Source organism: Scyliorhinus canicula, chromosome 9 (genome assembly GCF_902713615.1).
Source record: "Scyliorhinus canicula chromosome 9, sScyCan1.1, whole genome shotgun sequence".
NCBI lineage: Eukaryota > Metazoa > Chordata > Chondrichthyes > Carcharhiniformes > Scyliorhinidae > Scyliorhinus > Scyliorhinus canicula.
The window spans coordinates 157,627,617-157,655,142 of record NC_052154.1 but is presented as its reverse complement, the minus strand read 5'-3'; the positions used below and the strand labels follow the sequence as shown (position 1 = coordinate 157,655,142).

Below are 27,526 nucleotides of genomic sequence, written 5' to 3'. Positions count from 1 at the left end.
GAGCAAGAGTTATAGCTGGGGGAAGGGCAATTATGATGCCATTAGACATGACTTAGGATGTGTTGGTTGGAGAAGTAGGCTGCAAGGGTTGGGCACACTGGATATGTGGAGCTTGTTCAAGGAACAGCTATTGCATGTTCTTGATAAGTACGTACCAGTCAGGCAGGGAGGAAGGGGTCGAGCGAGGGAACCGTGGTTTACCAAAGAAGTGGAATCTCTTGTTAAGAGGAAGAAGGAGGCCTATGTGAAGATGAGGCGTGAAGTTTCAGTTGGGGCGCTTGATAGTTACAAGGAAGCGAGGAAGGATCTAAAGAGAGAGCTGAGACGAGCAAGGAGGGGACATGAGAAGTCTTTGGCAGGTAGGATCAAGGAAAACCCAAAAGCTTTCTATAGGTATGTCAGGAATAAAAGAATGACTAGGGTAAGAGTAGGGCCAGTCAAGGACAGTGGTGGGAAGTTGTGTGTGGAGGCTGAGGAGATAAGCGAGATACTAAATGAATACTTTTCGTCAGTATTCACTCAAGAAAAAGATAATATTGTGGAGGAGAATGCTGAGACCCAGGCTATTAGAATAGATGGCATTGAGGTGCGTAGGGAAGAAGTGTTGGCAATTCTGGACAAGGTGAAAATAGATAAGTCCCCGGGGCCGGATGGGATTTATCCTAGGATTCTCTGGGAAGCCAGGGAAGAGATTGCTGAGCCTTTGGCTTTGATTTTTAGGTCATCATTGGCTACAGGAATAGTGCCAGAGGACTGGAGGATAGCAAATGTGGTCCCTTTGTTCAAGAAGGGGAGTAGAGATAACCCCGGTAACTATAGGCCGGTGAGCCTAACGTCTGTGGTGGGTAAAGTCTTGGAGAGGATTATAAAAGATACGATTTATAATCATCTAGATAGGAATAATATGATTAGGGATAGTCAGCATGGTTTTGTGAAGGGTAGGTCGTGCCTCACAAACCTTATCGAGTTCTTTGAGAAGGTGACTGAACAGGTAGACGAGGGTAGAGCAGTTGATGTGGTGTATATGGATTTCAGTAAAGCGTTTGATAAGGTTCCCCACGGTCGGCTATTGCAGAAAATACGGAGGCTGGGGATTGAGGGTGATTTAGAGATGTGGATCAGAAATTGGCTAGTTGAAAGAAGACAGAGAGTGGTAGTTGATGGGAAATGTTCAGAATGGAGTTCAGTTACGAGTGGCGTACCACAAGGATCTGTTCTGGGGCCGTTGCTGTTTGTCATTTTTATAAATGACCTAGAGGAGGGCGCAGAAGGATGGGTGAGTAAATTTGCAGACGACACTAAAGTCGGTGGAGTTGTAGACAGTGCGGAAGGATGTTGCAGGTTACAGAGGGACATAGATAAGCGGCAGAGCTGGGCTGAGAGGTGGCAAATGGAGTTTAATGTGGAGAAGTGTGAGGTGATTCACTTTGGAAAGAATAACAGGAATGCGGAATATTTGGCTAATGGTAAAATTCTTGGTAGTGTGGATGAGCAGAGGGATCTCGGTGTCCATGTACATAGATCCCTGAAAGTTGCCACCCAGGTTGATAGGGTTGTGAAGAAGGCCTATGGTGTGTTGGCCTTTATTGGTAGAGGGATTGAGTTCCGGAGCCATGAGGTCATGATGCAGCTGTACCAAACTCTGGTACGGCCGCATTTGGAGTATTGCGTACAGTTCTGGTCGCCTCATTATAGGAAGGACGTGGAAGCTTTGGAACGGGTGCAGAGGAGATTTACCAGGATGTTGCCTGGTATGGAGGGAAAATCTTATGAGGAACGGCTGATGGACTTGAGGTTGTTTTCGTTAGAGAGAAGAAGGTTAAGAGGTGACTTAATAGAGGCATACAAAATGATCAGAGGGTTAGATAGGGTGGACAGCGAGAGCCTTCTCCCGCGGATGGAGGTGGCTAGCACGAGGGGACATAGCCTTAAATTGAGGGGTAATAGATATAGGACAGAGGTCAGAGGTGGGTTTTTTACGCAAAGAGTGGTGAGGCCGTGGAATGCCCTACCTGCAACAGTAGTGAACTCGCCAACATTGAGGGCATTTAAAAATTTATTGGATAAGCATATGGATGATAAGGGCATAGTGTAGGTTAGATGGCCTTTAGTTTTTTTTTCCATGTCGGTGCAACATCGAGGGCCGAAGGGCCTGTACTGCGCTGTATCGTTCTATGTTCTATGTTCTATCACTGGGAATAACAAGGAAATTGTATTAATATCATAGAAGACAGTGGGAAAATTACATCAACATCACCAGGAATTCTGGGGAATTTGCATTAATATCACTGGAACTAGGAGGAAAATCACACTAACATGATTGGGAATAGCAGAAAATCACATTAACATCACCAGAAACATCAAAGAAATTACATTAGCATCGCCAGGAATAGTGGGGAATTTGTATTAATATCACTGGGAATAGTACGGAATTTGCATTAATAGAACTGGGAATAGTGGGGAATTTGCACTACCATCACGAGGAATTGCTGCAAAATTACATTAACATCACTGGGCATCAATAATTATTCAACACCTTTATGAAAGCTGCAGTTGAATCTGCCTCCTCCACAGAGTGCATTCCCGACTCTAACCACTTGCTGCATAAAAACGGTGTTCTTCATGTAACGATTGTTTTTAACCAATCACTTTATATCTTCGGGTCCTCGACACTTCTGCTAATAGGAACAGATTTTCCCTATTTAGTTTCATCGCTCCTAAATTCGAAGGAGAACAGTTCCAACTTCTCCAATCTCTCCATATAACTGAAGTTTGCAAGGTTATGCCAGTGCCTCTGCAATTCCCTCCCTCACTTCCCTGAGCATTCTAGGATGAATCTAAACCGGTCTTGGTGACTTATCAACATTAAGTACAGCCAGCCTTTCCAATGCCCCTTCTTTATCAAATTGTAGCCCATCTAGTCTCTCAACCTCTTCTTTCAGTGTGACTTGGGCAGCATCTCCCTTGGTAAAGACAGATGCAAAGTACTCATTTAGTACCTCATTCATGCCCTCTACACCATGCACAAGATCCTCTTTTTGGTCCTTAATCAGTCCCACTCCTCCTCTTAACACCTTTTTACTATTTATATGCCTGTAGAAAATTTTGGATTCTCTTTTATGCTACCTTTGCTAAAATTCATTTTTGTGGGATGCGGGCTTCGCTTGCAAGGCCAACATTTGTTGCCCATCCCTAATGAGACCATAAGACATAGGAGCAGAATTAGGCCACTTGGCCCATCGAGTCTGCTCTGCCATTCAATCATGGCTGATATTCTTCTCATCCCCATTCTCCTGCCTTCTCCCCATAACCCTGATCTCCTTATTAATCATGAACCTATCTATCTCTGTCTTAAAGACACTCAATGATTTGGCCTCCACAGCCTTCTGCGGCAAAGAGGTCAACAGATTCACCATCCTCTGGCTGAAGAAATTCCTCCTCATCTCTGTTTTATAGGATCGTCCCTTTAGTCTGAGGTTGTGCCCTTTGGTTCTAGTTTTTCCTACTAATGGAAATATCCTCTCCACTCTACCCAGGCCTCGCAGTATCCTGTAAGTTTCAATAAGATCGCCCCTCATTCTTCTGAACTCCAACCAGTACAGACCCAGAGTCCTCAACCACTCCTCATATGACAAGCTCTTAATTTCAGGGATCAATCTTGTGAACTTCCTCTGGACCTTTTCCAAGGCCAGCACATCCTTCCTTAGATACTGTTCACAAAAACTGTTCACAATACTCCAAATGAGATCTCACCAGAGGCTTGTACAACCCTCAGAAGTACATCCCTGCTCTTGTATTCTAGCCCTCAAGGCATGAATGCTAACATTGTATTTGCCTTCCTAACTGCCGACTGAACCTGCACGTTAACCTTCAGAGGATCTTGACCAAGGACTCCTAAGTTCCTTTGTGCTTCTGATTTCCTAACCATTTCCCCATTTAGAAAATAGTCTGTGCCTCCATTCTTCCTTCCAAAGTGTATAAGCTGACACATTTCACATTGTATTCCATCTGCCACTTCTTTGCCTACTACTCTCCTAGCCTGTCCACCTACTTCCTCAATACTACTGTCCCTCTGCATATCTTTATATCATCTGCAAACTCAGCAACAGTGCCTTTTGTTCCTTCTTCCAGATCGTTAATGTATACTGTGAAAAGTTGTGGTCCCAGCACCGAACCCTGAGGCATACCACTAGTCACCAGCTGCCATCCTGAAAAAGGCCCCTTTATCCCTATTCTCAGCCTTCTGCCAGTCAGCCAATCCTCTATCCATGCCAGTATCTTACCCTTAACACCATTGGCTCTTAACTTATTTAACAACCTCTTATGCGGCACCTTGTCAAAGGCCTTCGGGAAATCTAAATAGATTTTTCTTTACTCAGAGAGTGTTAGAGTGTGGAATGGACTGCCTGCTGTGAAAGTGGAGTTGGACAATTTAGAAACTTTCAAGCGGTTATTGGATAGGCACATGGAGCACACCAGAATGACAGGGAGTGGGATAGCTTGATCTTGGTTTTGGACAAAGCTCGGCACAACATTGAGGGCCGAAGGGCCTGTTCTGTGCTGTACTGTTCTATGTTCTATGTTCTAGATCATGTCCATTGTTTCTCATTTGTCCAACATCCTTGTTACCTCCTCAAAGAACTCTAACAGATTTGTCAGACATGACCTCCCCTTCACAAAGCCATGTTGACTCAGTTTTACTTTATCATGGTTCCAGCATATTCAAATGAATACCATCTCAATGGAATAGGTCTCATCTTCCCTAAAACTGGTGCCAATGTTCCATGAATTCAAATCCATTTCTCCTGCATTATTCTTTGAGCCACATATTTACCTCCTTAAACATATTGACCCTATGCCAGTTAGCTCATGGCTCAGGTAGTAATGCAGAGATTATTACCTTCTTAGTTCTGCTTTTTATTTTAGCTCCAAGCTTTTATACTCCCTTAGACGAACCTCTGTCCGTGTTCTACCTATGTCGTTGGTACCTACGTGGACTACGACAACTGGACCTTTACCCTCCCACTCCAAGCTCCTCTGCAGCCCAGATGAAATATCCGAACCCGAGCACCAGGTAGGCAACACAACCTTCAGCCTTGAGTAGGTGGAGTTGAGCTTCCTCTTGAACTGCGACAGTCCATGTGGTGTAGGTACATCCATTGTGCTACTAGGAAGGGAGTTCCAGGAATTTGACCCAGTGGCAGTAAAAAAATAGCTGTATATTTCCAATGCAGGATTGTGAGTGGCTTGGAGGGGAACTTCCATGTGGTGGTGTTTCCATTTATCTGCTGTCCTTGTCCTTCTAGTTGGTACAGGTCTTGGATTTGGAAGGTGCTGCCGAAGGAACCTTGGTGAGTTCCTGCAGTGCATCTTGTAGATGATGCACACTGCTGCTACTGTGTGTCAGTGGTGGAGGGAGTGACTGTGGAAGGGGTGTCCTTCAAGCGGGCTGCTTTGTCCTGGATGGTGTTGAGCTTCTTGTGTGTTGTTGGAGCTGCACTCACCCAGTCAAGATGAGAGTATTCCATCACACTCTTGTCTTGTGCCTTGTAGATGGTGGACAGGTTTTGGCGAGACAGGAGATGAGTTACTTGCTGCAGGATTCCTAGACTATGACCTTTATATCACTAGTCCAGTTCAGGTTACGGTCAATGGCAACCCCCAGGATGTTGAGAGTGGGGGTTCAGTGATAGTAATGCCAATGAATGTCAAAAGGCGGTGGTTCGATTCTCTCTTGTAGGGGATGGTCATTGCATGGCACTTGTGTGGCACGAATGTTACTTGCCACTTGTCAGCCCAAGCCTGGATATTGTCCAGGTCTTGCCGCATTTGCATATGGACTGCTTCTGTGTCTGAGGAGTCACAAATGGTGCTGACATTGTGCAGTCATCAGTGAACATCCCCACGTCTGACCTTATGTTGGAAGGAGGTCATTGATGAAGCAGCTGAAGATGGTTAGGCCTAGGACACTACCCTGAGGAACTCCTGCAGTGATGTCCTGGGACTGAGATGAGTGACCTCCAATAATCATCTTCCTTTGTGCCAGTATGAGTCCAACGAGTGGAGAGTTTTCCCTTGATTCCCATTGACTCCAGTTTTGCTAGGGCTCCTTGATGTCATACTCGGTCAAATGCTGCCTTGATGTCAAGGGTCACTCTCACCTCCCCTCTGTCCATGTTTCAAACAAGGCTGTAATGAGGTCGGGAGCTGACTAACGCTTGCGGAACCCAAACTGAGCATAAATGAGCAGGTTATTGCTAAGTAAGTGCCGCTTGATAGCCATGTTGATGACCCCTTCCATCACTTTACTGATGATTGAGGCGGCATTGACACTGATGGGGTGGTAACGGACTGAGTTGGATTTGTCCTGCTTTTTGTGTACAGGACATTGCTGGGTAGATGCCAGGGTTTTAGGTGTACTAGAACAGCTTAGCTAATGGAGGGGCAATTCTGGAACACAAGCCTTCATTACTATTGTTGGAATATTACTAGGGTCTTTGCAGTATCCAGTGCTTTCAGACGTTTCTTGATATCACATGGGGTGAAGTGAATTGAAATGAAATGAAAATCACTTATTGTCACAAGTAGGCTTCAAATGAAGTTACTGTGAAAAGCCCCTAGTCGCCACATTCCGGCGCTTGTTCGGGGAGGCTGGTACAGGAATTGAACCATGCTGCTGGCCTGCCTTGGTCTGCTTTCAAAGCCAGCGATTTAGCCCTGTGCTAAACATTGGCATCTGTGATTCTGGGGACCTCTGGAGGAGACCGAGATGGGACATTAACTCGCCACTTTTGGCTGAAGATTATTACAAATGCTTCAGCCTTGTCTTTTTCACCGATGTGCTGGGCTCCTCCATCATTGAGGATGGGGTTATTTGTGGAGCCTCCTCCTCCTCTAGTGAGTTGTTCAGTTGTCCATTACGATTCATGACTGGATGTGGCAGGACTGTAGAGCTTAGATCTGACCCATTGGTTGTGGGATCACTTAGCTCTGTCTGTCACTTCCTGCTTATGTTGTTTGCCATGAAAGTAGTCCTGTGTTGTAGCTTCACCAGGTTGACACCTCAATATTTGGTACGCCTGGTGCTGCTCCAGGCCTGCTCTCCTGCACTCTTCATTGAACCAGGCTTGATCTCTTGGCTTGGTGGTGATGGTAAAATGGGGGGTATGCCGGGTCATGAGGTTAGTTTGTGACTGAGCATAATTCTGCTGCTACTGATGGCCCATAGCGATGGCTCATTGATGCCTGGTCTTGAGTTGCTAGATCTGTTCTGAATCTATCCCATTTAGTATGATGGCAGTGCCACACAACACGATAGAGGGTACCCTCAATGCAAAGACGGGACTTTGTCTCCACGAGAACCGTGCCATGGTCACTCCTACCAATACTCGCAAGGACAGATACATCTGTGCCAGGCAGGTTGGTGAAGATGAGGTCCAGTATGTTTTTCCCTTTTGTTGGTTCCCTCACCACCTCCACAGACTCTGCCTAGCAGCAATTATTTTTAGGACTCAGCCAGCTCGGTCAGTAGTGGTGCTACCAATCCACTCTTGGTGCTGGACATTGAAATCCCCCACCCAGAGTACATTCTATGCCCTTGCCATCCTCAGTGATTCCTCACTGTGGTGTTTAACATGGAGGTGTACTGGTTCATCAGCTGACAGTGGATGGTATGTGGTAATCAGCAGGAAATTTCCTTGCCCATGTTTGATCTGAAACCTTGAGACTTTGTGTGGTCCAGAGTCGATGTTGAGAACTCCCAGGGCAACTCCCTTCCGACTGGGTACCACTGTGCCACCACCTCGGCTTGGTTTGACCTACTGGCGGTACAGGACATACCCAAGAATAGTAATGGTGGTGTCTGAGATGGTATCTGTAACCATTGATTCTGTGAGTGTGACTATGTCAAGCTGTTGCTTGACTAATCTGTGAGACTGCACTCCCAATGTTGGCACAAGTTCCCAGTCGTTAGTAAGAAGGCTTTACAGTGTCAGCAGGGCTGGGTTTGCCGTTGTCATTTCCCAATGCCTAGGTCGATGCCAAGTGGTCTGTCCGGTTTCTTTACCATTTTGAGAAAATGCTGGAAAATCTCAGCAGCGTCTGTAAGGAGAAAAAAGAGCTAACGTTTCAAGTCCAGATAACCTTTTTCAAATCTGAAAGGCATAGAAAGTGGGAGATATTTTAGTTTCTCTGCTGTTTGGCCTTTCACACATTTTATTCTCTCTGGGAACTGCCATTAGCACTCTTTTCTCTTGGTTTCTGTGCTATGAATCTTTTATTCCCTCACCCTACAGTATAAATATCACCCACTTTCTATGCCTTTTAGCTTTGACAAAGGGTCACCTGGACTCAAAACGTTAGCTCTTTTCTCTCCCTACAGAGACTGCCAGACCTGCTGAAATTTTCTAGCATTTTCTTTCATCATAGAATTTACAGTGCAGAAGGAGGCCATTCGGCCCATTGAGTCTGCACCGGGTCTTGGAAAGAGCACTCTACCCAGGCCCACACCGTATCCCTGTAACCCAGTAACCCCACCTCACCTTCTTGGACACTTAGGGAAATTTAGCATGGCCAATCCAGCTAACCTGCACATCTTTGGACTGTGGGAGGAAACCCGAGCACCCGGAGAAAACCCACGCAGAAACGGGAAGAACGAGCAGACTCCAAACAGATAGTGACCCAAGCCGGGAATCGAACCCGGGTCCCTGGCGCTGTGAAGCAACTGTACTAACCACTGTGCTACCGTGCTGCTAGCATTTTCTCTTTTTGTTTCAGATTCCAGCATCCGAAGTAATTTGATTTTATTCTTTTCCATTTTATTGACTTTGCAGGGGTTTGATGCATCTGAGTGACTTGCTAAGTAGGCCATTTAGGAGGATATTTAAGAGTCAATCACATTGCTGTGGGTCTGGTGTCGCATGTAGACCAGACCAGGTAAGGACTGCAGATTTCCTTCCCAAAAGGACATTAATCAACCAGTCTCATTTCATACCAGCGCCAGTCTTGTTTCATCCGTTCCTTGCTCGACATTTCGTTTTTCATTTCCACTCAGTAGTTTGTATATTCAGCCAGGTTCTCTTATGTTATCAATCTGACATTGAAACCCTTTTTCTGCTTCATTCTACCCTATCCTTTCATCCAGGAGCTCTGGCTTTGCTGGCCACAGCTTTCCTCTTCTGGGAATGTACGTTGACCGTACCCAAAGCATCTCCGCTTTAAACACTGCCCATTGTTCCATTTTGATTCCAATTTGTCTTACAGATTTGTGCTCAACCCACTGAAATAGGCCAACCCATTTCCATAGCTAACCTAAGCCGTATGATACTATGGACACTGTTTCCCAAACGTTCCCTGGCTGACTTTTGATTCACTTAACCCACCTTATTCCTTAAAAGCAGATCCAGCAATGCATCCTTTCTTATTAGGCCGGAAACATACTGGTCGATAAAATCATCCTGCATACACTGCAGAAACTCTCCCCTGCCCCTCCTACCTGATGTGTTTGGTCCCCTGTACTTTATGAAGTAACACACCAAACACTTCAATATGTTCAAACCAGGATCCTTTTATTGTGTCTGGTAAGATGGCAATTTGATACAGAGCACGTGATCATGGAGTCTTGCTACTCCTCTGGAACTTACACCCAGCACTGACCACTGATTACATGTACGTTTTATTACCCTCTCAGTCTTCTCAAGATGGTCGAATGTGTCTCCCTTTATATCCGGGTCCCAGGTCACATGACCTTAGTCTGAAGACTGCATGGTGTGCCTGTACCACCACCTGCTAGTTGGAGGTCACACACCATCCATCTATGATATAGTCCATAGGCATATCACTACATCTCCCTTCCTCACAAAACATTAATATAAAATTATTTTTACAGGCGACATTACATTTTATACAGGAATGGCATGTAGCTGCTGCAGTGAGCAAGTTTTTACCAAAAGTGTCCATTTGCATTCTATGTAGACGCCATTGTTTCGAGTCGGTGCCCACCTCCGCAGAATCTGGCTTGCTTGCCGGCTTCTTGCTTTTCTTACGCCCTGTGTCTCTAAAAGGCCTGTGTCCAAGACTGCCATAGTTGTGTTACCTTTCAGATTCGTTTTCTGGCACCTTGTTGCTTGCTACCTGCAAGTGCTGGTTACCTGGTGGGATGTGGTCATTCTCCCAGTCTTTTCTTCTTTTTCCTTTTCATTTTCTGGACACGGTGAAGTTTTCTAGTGTGTTTCTTGGTTGTCTTCTTTGTAGCAGCCCCTGGCGTGGCACTGGCTGTCATTATGTGGTGAGGTGCCCGAAGAGGTCTAGGCGTCTCCTATAACAATAATAATCTTTATTGTCACAAATAGGCTTACATTAACACTGAAATTAAGTTACAGTGAAAAACCCCGAATCGTCACATTCCAGCGCCTGTTCGGGTACACAGAGGGAGAATTCAGAATGTCTAATTCACCTAACATCACGTCTTTTGGGCTTTGTGGGAGGAAACCGGAGCACCCGGAGGAAACCCATGCAGACACTGGGAGAACATGCAGACTCCGCACAGTCGGTGACCCAAGCCGGGAATCGAACCTGGCGCTGTGAAGCAGCAGTGCTAGGTGTGCTATCATGTTGTCCTATCATCTCTGGTTGGTGTGAGCACGCCTAGTTCTGCGGCATCATCAACATGCTGGATCACCTCGGTTTCCAGTGCCGGCATGGTGGATGGAGCCGTGGTTGGCGGTCTCACCTCATCTCAGCGTGCTGGAGCATCAGTGACTTGCTCATCATCACTGTAGTTGACCATAGTATCTGGTTTAGCTGATCTAAGCTGGGTCTTCTAGATTGAACTTGCAAATCTGTAAGTGGTCCGTGGAGCTGCATAATGATATGGTCATTAGGTCGTCCTCAGAGTCAGTGTCAGAGTCACCTAATATCTCAACCTCCACATCGTTGCAATCAGCAACTTTATCTACGTCCTCCCACTTGTCATCGGTGTCGTCGACCCCTTGGGAGTAAATTACTGGAGCCGTTTCAAGGATTTGTGGCGGGACTTCACATATCTCCGAGGCCAGTTTTTCCAAGATCAGAACGATTTCTTGCGTCTCTGGTCCTCTCAATAGCCGGTCTTCAGTAGTATCAGCAGCCTTGAATTCTACATGCGCCATCTCCAAATTCCCGCTCCACAGAGTCCAGCGTGATCTGGACGTCCCCCATGACCACAACATCATTGCTTGCACACCACTGGAGCCGTGTGGTTGGAGCCTCACCTGTGCTGCTGGAGAAGTAATGTACAAGCAGCTCATAGTGTTCATCATCCGTCTCACCTTCATCATCGTTAGTAACCTCAAACAGATTTTCATACTAGTTGGCCTCGGATTCAGCATCATCATCAGTCTTTTCGCCTGAAAATTATAACTTCACATACGGAATTATTTGTTTTCGAAATAGTGCGCCAAGTTCAAAATCAACCTTTTGTTTGGCCGCCAAAGCTTGGCTTAAAATTCCATCCTGTGGAACTTCAGTGGGACCGAAGAAGTTGAAGAATAATTCCTTGGATATGGTTCTTGTCGCTGTTCTTGGATTGGTTCGATCCCTGTACTTTGGTTTTGTTCGAATTGTTCGTACTGTTACATTTTTGCTGTCCCTCCAGTCAATTGTGCAGCTGATGATTTGCAGCTCATCCACGCACGATTTCAGCGGCTGTGAGTCCAACTGATACACTTTAGTGATCACCTCATTCATGAAATACTCATTAGGCCCGAATGTAAACTCCAGAGTGAAGCTCCACGGCTTGTCAATCTCTGTCCATTTAACACTCACATCTCACAGATGCTTTAATACGGGTTCATCATATCCTCGTATCATGCCATTGAGTCTATGCACTTTCTTCAAGACTAACTAGAATTGCGGAATGCTCACTGGCAGTTCCGCCCCTCTGCCTGGTTTGTCATCTTCCACTAGGATTTCTTCTAAATCCTCATACACCGTGCACACCGTAATGCCTTGCAGTGATTCACTGTGCTCAGGTGACCAGCTAACTCCTAGGAGATTTAGCCGCTCGACTAGATTCAAGGATTCACACGATTTTATACCAATTACTGAGTCCACATCCAAATTTACAATATAAAAGAATATTGCGTGCTTCATGCCTGCCACCGAAAGTACTAATTCACAAACATCAAAGGTCTGGGTTCTTGTGCCAAAGTCTAACATGATCACTGACCAGTTAACAAAGTCTCCCTGCGCATTTAACTTCTGCAAAGCATGTCGACTTACAAGATTGGTTGTCACTTTAGGATCAAAGTCACACCGAATGAAAGTATCATTGAGCATTACCTTCGATTTGAGTACGGATGCAAAAGTTTTCAGAACATTCTGATTGTCTTCATGCTTTGTTCCGATTCTGCTTCCATCTTTGTTTTTGTTGGTCGTGGGGTTTCTCGGCGCAATGAGATCAATGAAGAATTGTTCTTCTGTGTTTATCTCATTTACTGCATGCGCTGCTCGTGCATGATCTATGGTGGAAAGAGCAAAACATTGCTTTGCAAAGTGCCCAATACGGCCGCACCTGGAACAAACCTTTTCATAGGCCGGACAAGGGAGATGGACGTGGGGGATGTCGAGTGCCACAGTTTGGGCACAAGATGGCGGCGGCGGCTCCTGTCGGCAGCTTAAAATGGCCGCCCGCACTGAGACCGCATTTCATGAGGTGCGTCACAGCACTAATGGCGCTGGCTTCTTCATCCATGTTGATGCCAAAATGTTCTGAGCAGAATGTGCCTGTTCAATTTTATTATACATGTTTTTTATTGGGTTTTTCGAACATAGTATATTTACAGGTATACACAAAGGTATACACAAAGAAGAGGAAAAACATGAGAAGATAATACAAACAAGATAAAAACAACAATGCTATATAATTAGCAAAATCACGTAATTAAAAAGTAAAAAAAAAACAATGTGTGGGGAGGTAAAAACTGGGGAAGTGTATATACATCGAGGTACTGAAAAGGCAATTGCAGTATACCTGTACGCATGTCTTGTGTATTCTTCTGTTTTTTTTAAACAAAGAGAGTACATACAACACCAGTAATACAAAATAGATCTGGGGGAGGAGGGCCGGAGTGGCGCCCCTGATGTTGCTTGCTTCTCCCGGTCATTTTTCGCTGTTGTTGTGCATTTGCCTCTGCTTCGGCCTTGCGTCGTTTCTTCCTCCTGTACCTGCTTACTCTCTGTTGCTATGTTCATCATGGTTGTCGTCATTTCCTGTGCTCTCCTTTCAGTTTGTGTTCCCTTGTCGTCGTTCCCCCCCCCGGTTCCTCTCTACTTTTCTTTGCCCCCTGTCATTCCTCCTTTATCTCTCCCTCCTTGCCCCCCCCCCCCTCCCTCTCCCTCCCTGCAGCTCACCTTTCTTTTCTATTGCGTTTAGCTACCCCCCTCTTGCACTGATCCCTACCCTCACGGGTCTTTCCCTCCTTCCTTCTCTTTTCTCATGTTTCGGCTACTTTCCCCTGACTTTTGGCTGCTTGATTATTTATCAGCCTGTTCATTGGCCACAAACAGGTCCTGGAACAGTTGGGTAAATGGCGCCCATGTTCTGAAGAAGCCATCGTCCGACCCTCGGATGGCGAATTTGATTTTCTCCATTTGGAGAGATTCTGATCTGTCGGACAGCCAGTCTGCAGCTTTGGGTGGTGCTGCTGACTGCCAGCCGAGCAGGATTCTACGGCGGGTGATAAGGGAGGCAAAGGCAAGGGCGTCCGCCCTCCTCACCAAGAAGAGATCTGGCTGGTCTGATACCCCGAAGACCGCCACTTTCAGGCATGGCTCCACCTTCACCCATACCAGTTTGGACATTGCCACGAAGAAGGCTGTCCAGTACCCAGCAAGTCTGGGGCAAGACCAGAACATGCGGGCGTGGTTGGCCGGGCCTTCTTGGCACCGTTCACATCTGCCTGGGAAGAACTTACTCATTAGGGTTCTTGTTAAGTGGGCTCAATGTACCACCTTTAGTTGCATTAGGTTGTGTCTTGCGTACGTGAGGGTGGTGTTGACCCTATGCAGTGCTTCACTCCAGAGTCCCCACCCTATTTCGAGCCCAGGTCTTCGTCCCATTTCTTCCTTGTTGCATTCAGTACTGTGTCGGCCCTCTCTACCAGTCATTCGTACATGTCGCTACAGTTTCCTTCACCTAGAATGTTTGAGTCAAGTAACTCCTCAAGTAGTGTCTGTCGTGGTAGTCGTGGGTATGTCCCTGTCTCCTTCCGTAGGAATTTTTTAAGCTGCAGGTACCTTAGTTCGTTTCCCCTAGCTAGTTGAAATCTCTCCATCAGTTTGTCCAGTGTTGTGACCCTGCCGTCGGAGTATAGTCCCAGACTGTCAGTGTCCCCCCCCCCCCCCCCCCCCCCCACATCCTGTCTCCCCTTTTTAAAGGTGACGTTGGTGAGTGCTGATACAAACATATGGGGCGCGATTCTCCGCTGCCCACGACGGGTCGGAGAATAGCGGGAGGGCCTTCCCGACAATTCACGGCCTCCCGGTGGGCACCGGGTCCGATACCCGCGCACTATTTGTTCTACGCTGCCCTGCAGGATCAGTCCGCGGGGCGGCTGAGGGGCATGACGGCCCGCACATGCGCGGTTTTGGAGCGTCTGCGTGATGACGTCATCCGCGCATGGGAGCCGTCCAACCCGCGCATGCGTGGCTGACGTCATCGTGCGCGTCAGCCGCCGTGACTCTTGGCAGGCGGAGTTAGCGACGTTCGCTAACTCCGCGTCGCCGTGATTCCCCGGGCCCTGATACTAGCCCCGCCCGGGGGGGAGAATCGGGTCCCGGGACGGAGCTCCGAGGCTGGCGTGAAACACGGCCAGTTTCACGCCAGCCTTCACGGCACGCCGGATTTGCGGAGAATCGCTCCCATGGTTGTTGTAGATGGGGCTTTGACGGACATTTCGGTCAGGCCGAGTTGCTGCCATAGTTGGTTCCAGGTCTGGAGGGTGGTTACCACCACTGTGCTGCTAGAGTGTTTTTTGGGTGGGGATGGGAGTGCTGCCGCAGCGAGGGACTGGAGCGAGGTCCCCCTACAGGAGGCCTCCTCCGCGAGCACCCACTTGGCTTGAGGGAGTCCTCCAGCACCAAATCTTCCTCCCGCAATAATATTGCCCGAAGCTTATAAAGCAAATCACAAACAATTTGGTCGCAGATTAAGGAAGATTTTAAGTCACCGGTCTTGCATGACTGGGCCTTCAGCCTCAAGTCTGTGACAAACCTGTCAAATGATTCGGCAGGTCTCTGGGTACGCATGCGAAACACATAGCGCTCAAACGTTTCATTCTTCTTGGGGGAACAGTGCTAATCAGAGCGCTTTATCACTTCATCAAAATTCTTCTGATCCCCTGACGTTTAAAGAGAAAAGAGCTATATAGTTTGAGCGCTTGTGAACCTGCCAATGTTAGCAGGAACGCGATTCGCCTTTCATCGGGTTGGGCCTGCAGGCCCACGGCTGAAATAATAAGTTTGAACTGCTGTTTGAATAGCCGCCAGTTCCTACCTACATTACCGGATATCTAAAGCTTGTGGGGGGGCCCCTCAGTCCGTCTATCTCGAGCTTCAGCATTTTTAACGCGTTGGCCGCCTCAGTTGCAGTTCACCCAGACTGGTCTTCAAGCCGAATGTCTAACATTGTCAGTGCCGTTGCCAAAAGCAGGGGTCAGCCAGTGCTGAACTATACTTACATTGCGAGTTGTTGGACAAGATATCTGTTCAATTAAAATATCTACAGTCCTTAAACGGGCATCTTGAAATCGCCCTTTCAATTTTTTATTCAGTTTTCGAAAAGTAAGAGGAAGTTAGGGACCCACACTTTTGGAAAGAAATAGAAAGATGAGTTGATGAGGTTTGGTGGAGTAGAGGTAGTGGACCTCATGTGGAGCATAAATACTGGCACAGAATAGTTAGCCCAAACAAGCTGTTTCTGTGCTGTTAATTCTGTGCAATGCTTTGTAAAACCTACTTTGTTATTGTGGAGCATTTGGCAAAGTAGGCGTCTGAAAATTTGTAACACAGAATCCATGTCATTCTGTTCGCTCCGAAGTACTTGCTGGTCTGTAAATAGTTGGCCGTGGTTATTGCCCATTTTCAGAAGATACTAGCTTGGTTTTCATGGTTTGTATATCTTGTACTGTGCATTCCGTTTAATTTTTGAAAAAGTATTCTTGCCAAAATTCAGATAATGGTTTGTACCAAGTGTAAAAAACAAAGCTTCCCTGGAACATCTGTAACTCATCTTTTTCCTAACCACAACTTTTATAGCAAACCTGTGTGAACTGTGGGCGTGAAGCAATGAATGAATGCACCGGATGTCACAAGGTTCATTACTGTTCAACATTCTGTCAGCGAAAGGTGAGAAAGAAAGAATTTCCATTTCTATAACACATTTTACAAACTCAAGATGTCCCAAAGCATTTTGCAGCCAATTAAATACTTTTGAATTGTAGGCACTGTTGCAATGTAGGAACCTTGACAGCCAATTTGCTCACAGCCAGCTCCCACGAATAAAAACATGATGATGACTGGATAATCTGTTTCTAGTGATGTTGATGAAATACTTGCCTCAGAACAGTGGGGAAAATTCCTTTGTTTTTCTTCAAATACTGCTGAGATCTTATAAATCCAGCCAAGAGAATAGGCGAGGCAACTGTTTAATATCCTATCTGAAAGGAGACGTCTCCAAAAGTGCAACGCAACCTCAACATTGCCCCCTGATAGTGCACCACTCCCCAGGACAATTCCTCTGAAAGGGCAATGCTTGCTCAATACTGCCCCGAATAGGGTGTTACGTCCTCATTCCTGCTCCTCTGACAGGACAATATATCCTCAACACTGACCATCCTTGATCCTGCCTTGGCTGATAGTGCAGCACTCCCTTAGCACTGCTACTGTGATGGTGCAGCACTGCCGCTCTGATGGTGCTGCACTTCCGCTCTGATGGTGCAGGACTTCCTCCGCACTGCCGCTCTGATGGTACAGCACTTCCTCCGCACTGCCGCTCTGATGGTACAGCACTCTCAGCACTGCCGCTCTGATGGTGCAGCACTGCCGCTCTGATGGTGCAGCACTGCCGCTCTGATGGTGCAGGACTTCCTCCGCACTGCCGCTCTGATGGTGCAGCACTGCCGCTCTGATGGTACAGCACTTCCTCCGCACTGCCGCTCTGATGGTACAGCACTCTCAGCACTGCCGCTCTGATGGTGCAGCACTGCCGCTCTGATGGTGCAGCACTTCCTCCGCATTGCCGCTCTGATGGTGCAGCACTCCCTCAGCACTGCCGCTCTGATGGTGCAGCACTCCCTCAGCACTGCCGCTCTGATGGTGCAGCACTGCCGCTCTGATGGTGCAGCACTCCCTCAGCACTGCCGCTCTGATGGTGCAGCACTGCCGCTCTGATGGTGCAGCATTTCTTCAGCACTGCCGCACTGATGGTGCAGCACTGCCGCTCTGATGGTGCAGCACTCACTCAGCACTGACGCTCTGATGGTGCAGCACTTCCTCCGCATTGCCGCTCTGATGGTGCAGCACTCCCTCAGCATTGCTGCTCTGATGGTGCAGCACTGCCGCTCAAATGGTGCAGCACTTCCTCCGCTCTGATGGTGCAGGACTCCCTCAGCACTGCCGCTCTGATGGTGCAGCACTGCCTCAGCACCGCCGCTCTGGTGGTGCAGCACTTCTTCAGCACTGCTGCTCTGATGGTGCAGCACTGCCGCTCTGATGGTGCAGCACTTCCTCCGCACTGCCGCTCTGATGGTGCAGCACTGCCGCTCTGATGGTGCAGCACTCCCTCAGCACTGCCGCTCTGATGGTGCAGCACTGCCGCTCTGATGGTGCAGCACTCCCTCAGCATTGCCGCTCCAATGGTGCAGCACTTCCTCCGCACTGCCGCTCTGATGGTGCAGCATTGCCGCTCTGATGGTGCAGCATTGTCGCTGTGAAGGTGCAGCACTCCCTCAGCATTGCCGCTCTGATGGTGCAGCACTCCCTCAGCACTGCTACTCTGATGGTGCAGCACTCCCTCAGCACTGCGACTCTGATGGTGCAGCACTCATTCAGCACTGCCTCTCTGATGGTGCAGGACTCCCTCAGCACTGCGACTCTGATGGTGCAGCACTCCCTCAGCATTGCCGCTCTGATGGTGCAGCACTCCCTCAGCACTGCCGCTCTGATGGTGCTGCACTTCCTCCGCACTGATGGTGCAGCACTGCCCCTCTGATGGTGCTGCACTTCCTCCGCACTGCCGCTCTGATGGTACAGCACTTCCTCCGCACTGCCGCTCTGATGGTACAGCACTCTCAGCACTGCCGCTCTGATGGTGCAGCACTGCCGCTCTGATGGTGCAGCACTTCCTCCGCATTGCTGCTCTGATGGTGCAGCACTCCCTCAGCCCTGCCGCTCTGATGGTGCAGCACTGCCGCTCTGATGGTGCAGCACTCCCTCAGCACTGCCGCTCTGATGGTGCAGCACTGCCGCTCTGATGGTGCAGCATTTCTTCAGCACTGCCGCACTGATGGTGCAGCACTCACTCAGCATTGCCGCTCTGATGGTGCAGCACTTCCTCCGCATTGCCGCTCTGATGGTGCAGCACTGCCGCTCAAATGGTGCAGCACTTCCTCCGCTCTGATGGTGCAGGACTCCCTCAGCACTGCCGCTCTGATGGTGCAGCACTGCCTCAGGACCGCCGCTCTGGTGGTGCAGCACTTCTTCAGCACTGCTGCTCTCATGGTGCAGCACTGCCGCTCTGATGGTGCAGCACTTCCTCCGCATTGCCGCTCTGATGGTGCAGCACTGCCGCTCTGATGGTGCAGCACTCCCTCAGCACTGCCGCTCTGATGGTGCAGCACTCCCTCAGCATTGCCGCTCTAATGGTGCAGCACTTCCTCCGCACTGCCGCTCTGATGGTGCAGCATTGCCGCTCTGATGGTGCAGCATTGTCGCTGTGATGGTGCAGCACTCCCTCAGCATTGCCGCTCTGATGGTGCAGCACTCCCTCAGCACTGCTACTCTGATGGTGCAGCACTCCCTCAGCACTGTCGCTCTGATGGTGCAGGACTCCCTCAGCACTGCGACACTGATGGTGCAGCACTCCCTCAGCACTGCCTCTCTGATGGTGCAGCACTGCCTCTCTGATGGTGCAGCACTCCCTCAGCACTGCGACTCTGATGGTGCAGCACTCCCTCAGCACTGCCGCTCTGATGGTGCAGCACTCCCTCAGCACTGCGACTCTGATGGTGTAGCACTCCCTCAGCACTGCCTCTCTGATGGTGCAGCACTGCCTCTCTGATGGTGCAGCACTCCCTCAGCACTGCGACTCTGATGGTGCAGCACTCCCTCAGCATTGCCGCTCTGATGGTGCAGGACTGCCGCTCTGATGGTGCAGCACTCCCTCAGCATTGCCGCTCTGATGGTGCAGCACTGCCGCTCTGATGGTGCAGCACTCCCTCAGCATTGCCGCTCTGATGGTGCAGCACTGCCGCTCTGATGGTGCAGCACTCCCTCAGCATTGCCGCTCTGATGGTGCAGCACTCCCTCAGCACTGCTACTCTGATGGTGCAGCATTGCCGCTCTGATGGTGCAGCATTGCCGCTCTGATGGTGCAGCATTGCCGATCTGATGGTGCAGCACTCCCTCAGCACTGCTACTCTGATGGTGCAGGACTCCCTCAGCACTGCCGCTCTGATGGTGCAGCACTGCCGCTCTGATGGTGCAGGACTCCCTCAGCACTGCTACTCTGATGGTGTAGCACTCCCTCCGCACTGCCGCTCTGATGGTGCAGGACTCCCTCAGCACTGCCGCTCTGATGGTGCAGCACTCCCTCAGCACTGCCGCTCTGATGGTGCAGCATTGCCGCTCTGATGGTGCAGCACTCCCTCAGCACTGCCGCTCTGATGGTGCAGCACTGCCGCTCTGATGGTGCAGGACTCCCTCAGCATTGCCGCTCTGATGGTGCAGCACTGCCACTCTGATGGTGCAGCACTTCCTCCGCATTGCCGCTCTGTTGGTGCAGCACTCCCTCAGCACTGCCGCTCTGATGGTGCAGCACTGCCGCTCTGATGGTGCAGCACTCCCTCAGAACTGCGGCTCTGATGGTGCAGCACACACTCAGCACTGCCGCTCTGATGGTGCAGCATTCCCTCAGTACTGCCACTCTGATGGTGCAGCACTGCCACTCTGATGGTGCAGCACTCCCTCAGAACTGCGGCTCTGATGGTGCAGCACACACTCAGCACTGCCGCTCTGATGGTGCAGCACTCCCTCAGCACTGCCGCTCTGATGGTGCAGCACTGCCGCTCTGATGGTGCAGCACTGCCGCTCTGATGATGCAGCACTCCCTCAGCGTTGCCACTCTGATGGTGCAGCTCTTCCTCCGCACTGCCGCTCTGATGGTGCAGCACTTCCTCCGCACTGCCGCTCTGATGGTGCAGCATTGCCACTCTGATGGTGCAGCACTTCCTCCGCACTGCCGCTCTGATGGTGCAGCACTCCCTCAGCACTGCCGCTCTGATGGTGCAGCACTGCCGCTCTGATGGTGCAGCACTCCCTCAGCATTGCCGCTCTGATGGTGCAGCACTCCCTCAGCATTGCCGCTCTGATATTGCAGCACTCCCTCAGAACTGCTACTCTGATGGTGCAGGACTCCCTCAGCACTGCCGCTCTGATGGTGCAGCACTCCCTCAGCACTGCCGCTCTGATGGTGCAGGACTCCCTCAGCACTGCCGCTCTGATGGTGCAGCGCTCCCTCAGCACTGCCGCTCTGATGGTGCAGCACTCCCCCAGCACTGCAGCTCTGATGGTGCAGGACTCCCTCAGCACTGCCGCTCTGATGGTGCAGCACATCCTCTGCACTGCTACTCTGATAGTGCAGGACTCCCTCAGTACTGCCACTCTGATGGTGCAGCACTGCCTCAGCACTGCCACTCTGATGGTGCAGAACCCCCTCAGCATTGCCGCTGTGATGCAGCACACACTCAGCACTGCCACTCTGATGGTGCAGCACTGCCGCTCTGATGGTGCAGCACTCCCTCAGCATTGCCGCTCTGATGGTGCAGCACTCCCTCAGCACTGCCGCTCTGATGGTGCAGCACTGCCGCTCTGATGGTGCAGCACTCCCTCAGCACTGCCGCTCTGATGGTGCAGAACCCCCTCAGCATTGCCGCTGTGATCACACACTCAGCACTGCCACTCTGATGGTGCAGAACCCCCTCAGCATTGCCGCTGTGATGCAGCACACACTCAGCACTGCCGCTCTGATGGTGCAGCACTCCCTCAGCACTGCCGCTCTGATGGTGCAGCACTGCCACTCTGATGGTGCAGCACTCCCTCAGAACTGCGGCTCTGATGGTGCAGCACTCCCTCAGCACTGCTACTCTGATGGTGCAGCACTGCCGCTCTGATGGTGCAGCACTGCCGCTCTGATGGTGCAGCACTCCCTCAGCATTGCCGCTCTGATGGTGCAGCACTGCCGCTCTGATGGTGCAGCACTGCCGCTCTGATGGTGCAGCACTCCCTCAGCGTTGCCACTCTGATGGTGCAGCTCTTCCTCCGCACTGCCGCTCTGATGGTGCAGCATTGCCACTCTGATGGTGCAGGACTCCCTCAGCACTGTGACTCTGATGGTGCAGCACTCCCTCAGCATTGCCGCTCTGATGGTGCAGCACTGCCGCTCTGATGGTGCAGCACTCCCTCAGCACTGCTACTCTGATGGTGCAGCACTCACTCAGCACTGCCTCTCTGATGGTGCAGGACTCCCTCAGCACCGCCGCTCTGATGGTGCAGGACTCCCTCAGCACTGCCGTTCTGATGGTGCAGCGCTCCCTCAGCACTGCCGCTCTGATGGTGCAGCACTCCCCCAGCACTGCAGCTCTGATGGTGCAGGACTCCCTCAGCACTGTGACTCTGATGGTGCAGCACTCCCTCAGCATTGCCGCTCTGATGGTGCAGCACTGCCGCTCTGATGGTGCAGCACTCCCTCAGCATTGCCGCTCTGATGGTGCAGCACTCCCTCAGCACTGCCTCTCTGATGGTGCAGGACTCCCTCAGCACTGCCGCTCTGATGGTGCAGGACTCCCTCAGCACTGCCGCTCTGATGGTGCAGCGCTCCCTCAGCACTGCCGCTCTGATGGTGCAGCACTCCCCCAGCACTGCAGCTCTGATGGTGCAGCACTCGCCCAGCCCTGCCTCTCTGATGGTGCAGGACTCCCTCAGCACTGCCGTTCTGATGGTGCAGCGCTCCCTCAGCACTGCCGCTCTGATGGTGCAGCACTCCCCCAGCACTGCAGCTCTGATGGTGCAGGACTCCCTCAGCACTGTGACTCTGATGGTGCAGCACTCCCTCAGCATTGCCGCTCTGATGGTGCAGCACTGCCGCTCTGATGGTGCAGCACTCCCTCAGCATTGCCGCTCTGATGGTGCAGCACTCCCTCAGCACTGCCTCTCTGATGGTGCAGAACTCCCTCAGCACTGCCGCTCTGATGGTGCAGGACTCCCTCAGCACTGCCGCTCTGATGGTGCAGCGCTCCCTCAGCACTGCCGCTCTGATGGTGCAGCACTCCCCCAGCACTGCAGCTCTGATGGTGCAGCACTCGCCCAGCCCTGCCGCTCTGATGGTGCAGGACTGCCTCAGCATTGCCGCTCTGATGGTGCAGCACTTCTTCAGCACTGCCGCTCTGATGGTGCAGCACTGCCGCTCTGATGGTGCAGCATTGCCGCTGTGATGGTGCAGCACTTCCTCCGCATTGCCGCTCTGATGGTGCAGCACTGCCGCTCTGATGGTGCAGCACTGCCGCTCTGATGGTGCAGCACTGCCGCTCTGATGGTGCAGCACTTCTTCAGCACGGCCGCTCTGATGGTGCAGCACTTCTTCAGCACTGCCGCTCTGATGGTGCAGCATTGCCGCTCTGATGGTGCAGCCCTTCCTCCGCATTGCCGCTCTGATGGTGCAGCACTCCCTCAGCATTGCCGCTCTGATGGTGCAGCACTCCCTCAGCACTGCCGCTCTGATGGTGCAGCACTCCCTCAGCACTGCTACTCTGATGGTGCAGCACTGCCGCTCTGATGGTGCAGTACTCCCTCAGCATTGCCGCTGTGATCACACACTCAGCACTGCCACTCTGATGGTGCAGAACCCCCTCAGCATTGCCGCTGTGATGCAGTACACACTCAGCACTGCCGCTCTGATGGTGCAGCACTCCCTCAGCACTGCCGCTCTGATGGTGCAGCACTGCCACTCTGATGGTGCAGCACTCCCTCAGAACTGCGGCTCTAATGGTGCAGCACTCCCTCAGCACTGCTACTCTGATGGTGCAGCACTGCCGCTCTGATGGTGCAGCACTGCCGCTCTGATGGTGCAGCACTCCCTCAGCGTTGCCGCTCTGATGGTGCAGCACTCCCTCAGCGTTGCCACTCTGATGGTGCAGCTCTTCCTCCGCACTGCCGCTCTGATGGTGCAGCACTTCCTCCGCACTGCCGCTCTGATGGTGCAGCATTGCCACTCTGATGGTGCAGCACTGCCGCTCTGATGGTGCAGCATTGCCACTCTGATGGTGCAGCATTGCCGCTCTGATGGTGCAGCACTCCCTCAGCACTGCCGCTCTGATGGTGCAGCACTCCCTCAGCACTGTGACTCTGATGGTGCAGCACTCACTCAGCACTGCCTCTCTGATGGTGCAGCACTCCCTCAGCACTGCTACTCTGATGGTGCAGCACTCCCTCAGCACTGCCACTCTGATGGTGCAGCATTGCCGCTCTGATGGTGCAGCACTCCCTCAGCACTGCCGCTCTGATGGTGCAGCACTCCCTCAGCACTGTGACTCTGATGGTGCAGCACTCCCTCAGCATTGCCGCTCTGATGGTGCAGCACTGCCGCTCTGATGGTGCAGCACTCCCTCAGCACTGCTACTCTGATGGTGCAGCACTCACTCAGCACTGCCTCTCTGATGGTGCAGGACTCCCTCAGCACCGCCGCTCTGATGGTGCAGGACTCCCTCAGCACTGCCGTTCTGATGGTGCAGCGCTCCCTCAGCACTGCCGCTCTGATGGTGCAGCACTCCCCCAGCACTGCAGCTCTGATGGTGCAGGACTCCCTCAGCACTGTGACTCTGATGGTGCAGCACTCCCTCAGCATTGCCGCTCTGATGGTGCAGCACTGCCGCTCTGATGGTGCAGCACTCCCTCAGCATTGCCGCTCTGATGGTGCAGCACTCCCTCAGCACTGCCTCTCTGATGGTGCAGGACTCCCTCAGCACTGCCGCTCTGATGGTGCAGGACTCCCTCAGCACTGCCGCTCTGATGGTGCAGCGCTCCCTCAGCACTGCCGCTCTGATGGTGCAGCACTCCCCCAGCACTGCAGCTCTGATGGTGCAGCACTCGCCCAGCCCTGCCTCTCTGATGGTGCAGGACTCCCTCAGCACTGCCGCTCTGATGGTGCAGGACTGCCTCAGCATTGCCGCTCTGATGGTGCAGCACTTCTTCAGCACTGCCGCTCTGATGGTGCAGCACTGCCGCTCTGATGGTGCAGCATTGCCGCTGTGATGGTGCAGCACTTCCTCCGCATTGCCGCTCTGATGGTGCAGCACTGCCGCTCTGATGGTGCAGCACTGCCGCTCTGATGGTGCAGCACTGCCGCTCTGATGGTGCAGCACTTCTTCAGCACGGCCGCTCTGATGGTGCAGCACTTCTTCAGCACTGCCGCTCTGATGGTGCAGCATTGCCGCTCTGATGGTGCAGCCCTTCCTCCGCATTGCCGCTCTGATGGTGCAGCACTCCCTCAGCATTGCCGCTCTGATGGTGCAGCACTCCCTCAGCACTGCCGCTCTGATGGTGCAGCACTCCCTCAGCACTGCTACTCTGATGGTGCAGCACTGCCGCTCTGATGGTGCAGTACTCCCTCAGCATTGCCGCTGTGATCACACACTCAGCACTGCCACTCTGATGGTGCAGAACCCCCTCAGCATTGCCGCTGTGATGCAGCACACACTCAGCACTGCCGCTCTGATGGTGCAGCACTCCCTCAGCACTGCCGCTCTGATGGTGCAGCACTGCCACTCTGATGGTGCAGCACTCCCTCAGCACTGCCGCTCTGATGGTGCAGGACTCCCTCAGCACTGCGACTCTGATGGTGCAGCACTCCCTCAGCACTGCGACTCTGATGGTGCAGCACTCCCTCAGCACTGCTATTCTGATGGTGCAGCACTGCCGCTCTGATGGTGCAGTACTCCCTCAGCATTGCGACTCTGATGGTGCAGCACTGCCGCTCTGATGGTGCAGCACTCCCTCAGCATTGCAGCTCTGATGGTGCAGGACTCCCTCAGCACTGCTACTCTGATGGTGCAGCACTCCCTCAGCACTGCCTCTCTGATGGTGCAGGACTCCCTCAGCACTGCCGCTCTGATGGTGCAGCACTGCCGCTCTGATGGTGCAGCACTCCCTCAGCACTGCCGCTCTGATGGTGCAGCACTGCCACTCTGATGGTGCAGCACTGCATCTCTGATGGTGCAGCATTGCCACTCTGATGGTGCAGCACTCCCTCAGCACTGCCGCTCTGATGGTGCAGCACTGCATCTCTGATGGTGCAGCACTGCCACTCTGATGGTGCAGCACTCCCTCAGCACTGCCGCTCTGATGGTGCAGCACTCCCTCAGCACTGCCGCTCTGATGGTGCAGCACTCCCTCAGCACTGCTACTCTGATGGTGCAGCACTGCCGCTCTGATGGTGCAGCGCTCCCTCAGCATTGCTACTCTGATGGTGCAGCACTTTCTCAGCACTGCCGCTCTGATGGTGCAGCACTCCCTCAGCACTGCTACTCTGATGGTGGAGCACTTTCTCAGCACTGCCGCTCTGATGGTGCAGCTCTGATGGTGCAGCACTCCCTGAGCACTGCCGCTCTGATGGTGCAGCTCTGATGGTGCAGCACTCCCTGAGCACTGCCGCTCTGATGGTGCAGCACTGCCGTTCTAATGGTGCAGCATTGCCGCTTTGATGGTGCAGCATTGCCGCTCTGATGGTGCAGCACTCCCTCAGCACTGCCGCTCTGATGGTGCAGCATTGCCGCTCTGATGGTGCAGCACTCCCTCAGCATTGCCACTCTGATGGTGCAGGACTCCCTCAGCACTGCCGCTCTGATGGTGCAGCACTCCCTCAGCACTGTCTCTTTGATGATGCAGGACTCCCTCAGCACTGCCGCTCTGATGGTGCAGCACTGCCACTCTGATGGTGCAGCACTGCCGCTCTGATGGTGCAGCACTTCTTCAGCACTGCCGCTCTGATGGTGCAGGACTCCCTCAGCACTGCCGCTCTGATGGTGCAGCACTCCCTCAGCACTGCCGCTCTGATGGTGCAGCACTTCCTCCGCACTGCCGCTCTGATGGTGCAGCACTGCCGCTCTGATGGTGCAGCACTGCCGCTCTGATGGTACAGCACACCCTCAGCACTGCCGCTCTGATGGTGCAGCACTGCCGCTCTGATGGTACAGCACACCCTCAGCACTGCCACTCTGATGGTGCAGCACTGCCGCTCTGATGGTGCAGCACTCCCTCAGCACTGCTACTCTGATGGTGCAGCATTGCCGCTCTGATGGTGCAGCACTCCCTCAGCACTGCCGCTCTGATGGTGCAGCATTGCCGCTCTGATGGTGCAGCACTCCCTCAGCACTGCCGCTCTGATGGTGCAGCACTGCCGCTCTGATGGTGCAGCACTTCCTCCGCACTGCCGCTCTGATGGTGCAGCACTGCCGCTCTGATGGTGCAGCACTTCCTCAGCACTGCCGCTCTGATGGTGCAGCACTCCCTCAGCACTGCCGCTCTGATGGTGCAGCATTGCCGCTGTGATGGTGCAGCACTTCCTCCGCATTACCGCTCTGATTGTGCAGCACTCCCTCAGCACTGCCGCTCTGATGGTGCAGCACTGCCGCTCTGATGGTGCAGCACTCCCTCAGCACTGACGCTCTGATGGTGCAGCACTGCCGCTCTGATGGTGCAGCACTCCCTCAGCACTGCCGCTCTGATGGTGCAGCACTCCCTCAGCACTGCCGCTCTGATGGTGCAGCACTTCCTCCGCATTGCCTCTCTGATGGTGCAGGACTCCCTCAGCACTGCTACTCTGATGGTGCAGGACTCCCTCAGCACTGCTACTCTGATGGTGCAGGACTCCCTCAGCACTGCCGCTCTGATGGTGCAGCACTCCCTCAGCACTGCTACTCTGATGGTGCAGCACTGCCGCTCTAATGGTGCAGCATTGCCGCTCTGATGGTGCAGCACTGCCACTCTGATGGTGCAGCATTGCCGCTCTGATGGTGCAGCACTCCCTCAGCACTGCTACTCTGATGGTGCAGCACTCCCTCAGCACTGCCGCTCTGATTCTACAGCACCCCCTCAGTATTGCAACATGGTGTTAGCCTGGTTTATGTGCCCAGGTCTGTACAGTGGGACTTGAATTCATATCTTCTGTCTGAGGTGAGAATGCTACTCACTGGGTCATGGCAGATACTCTGTGATGTTC

General features: G+C 52.0%; 1 protein-coding gene across 6 annotated transcripts in view; it reads left to right on the top strand.

Annotated features, from left to right (window-relative positions):
• LOC119971823 (deformed epidermal autoregulatory factor 1 homolog) overlaps positions 1-27,526 on the top strand; it is a 126,123-nt gene that overhangs the window by 94,974 nt on the left and 3,623 nt on the right. For 4 of the 6 annotated variants that reach the window (XR_005461920.1, XM_038808016.1, XM_038808015.1 and 1 more), the window contains one exon: positions 16,294-16,383. The exons of 1 other annotated variant lie outside the window; for it this stretch is intronic. Coding sequence is in view for 3 of the 5 variants with exons in the window: in XM_038808016.1 (XP_038663944.1) it covers positions 16,294-16,383 (90 nt within the window). In the remaining 2 variants the exon portion in view is untranslated. Of the gene's footprint in view, positions 1-8,831; positions 8,935-16,293; positions 16,384-27,526 lie in introns of all 6 variants that reach the window. One more of the 6 variants, XR_005461921.1, reaches the window with a different exon arrangement.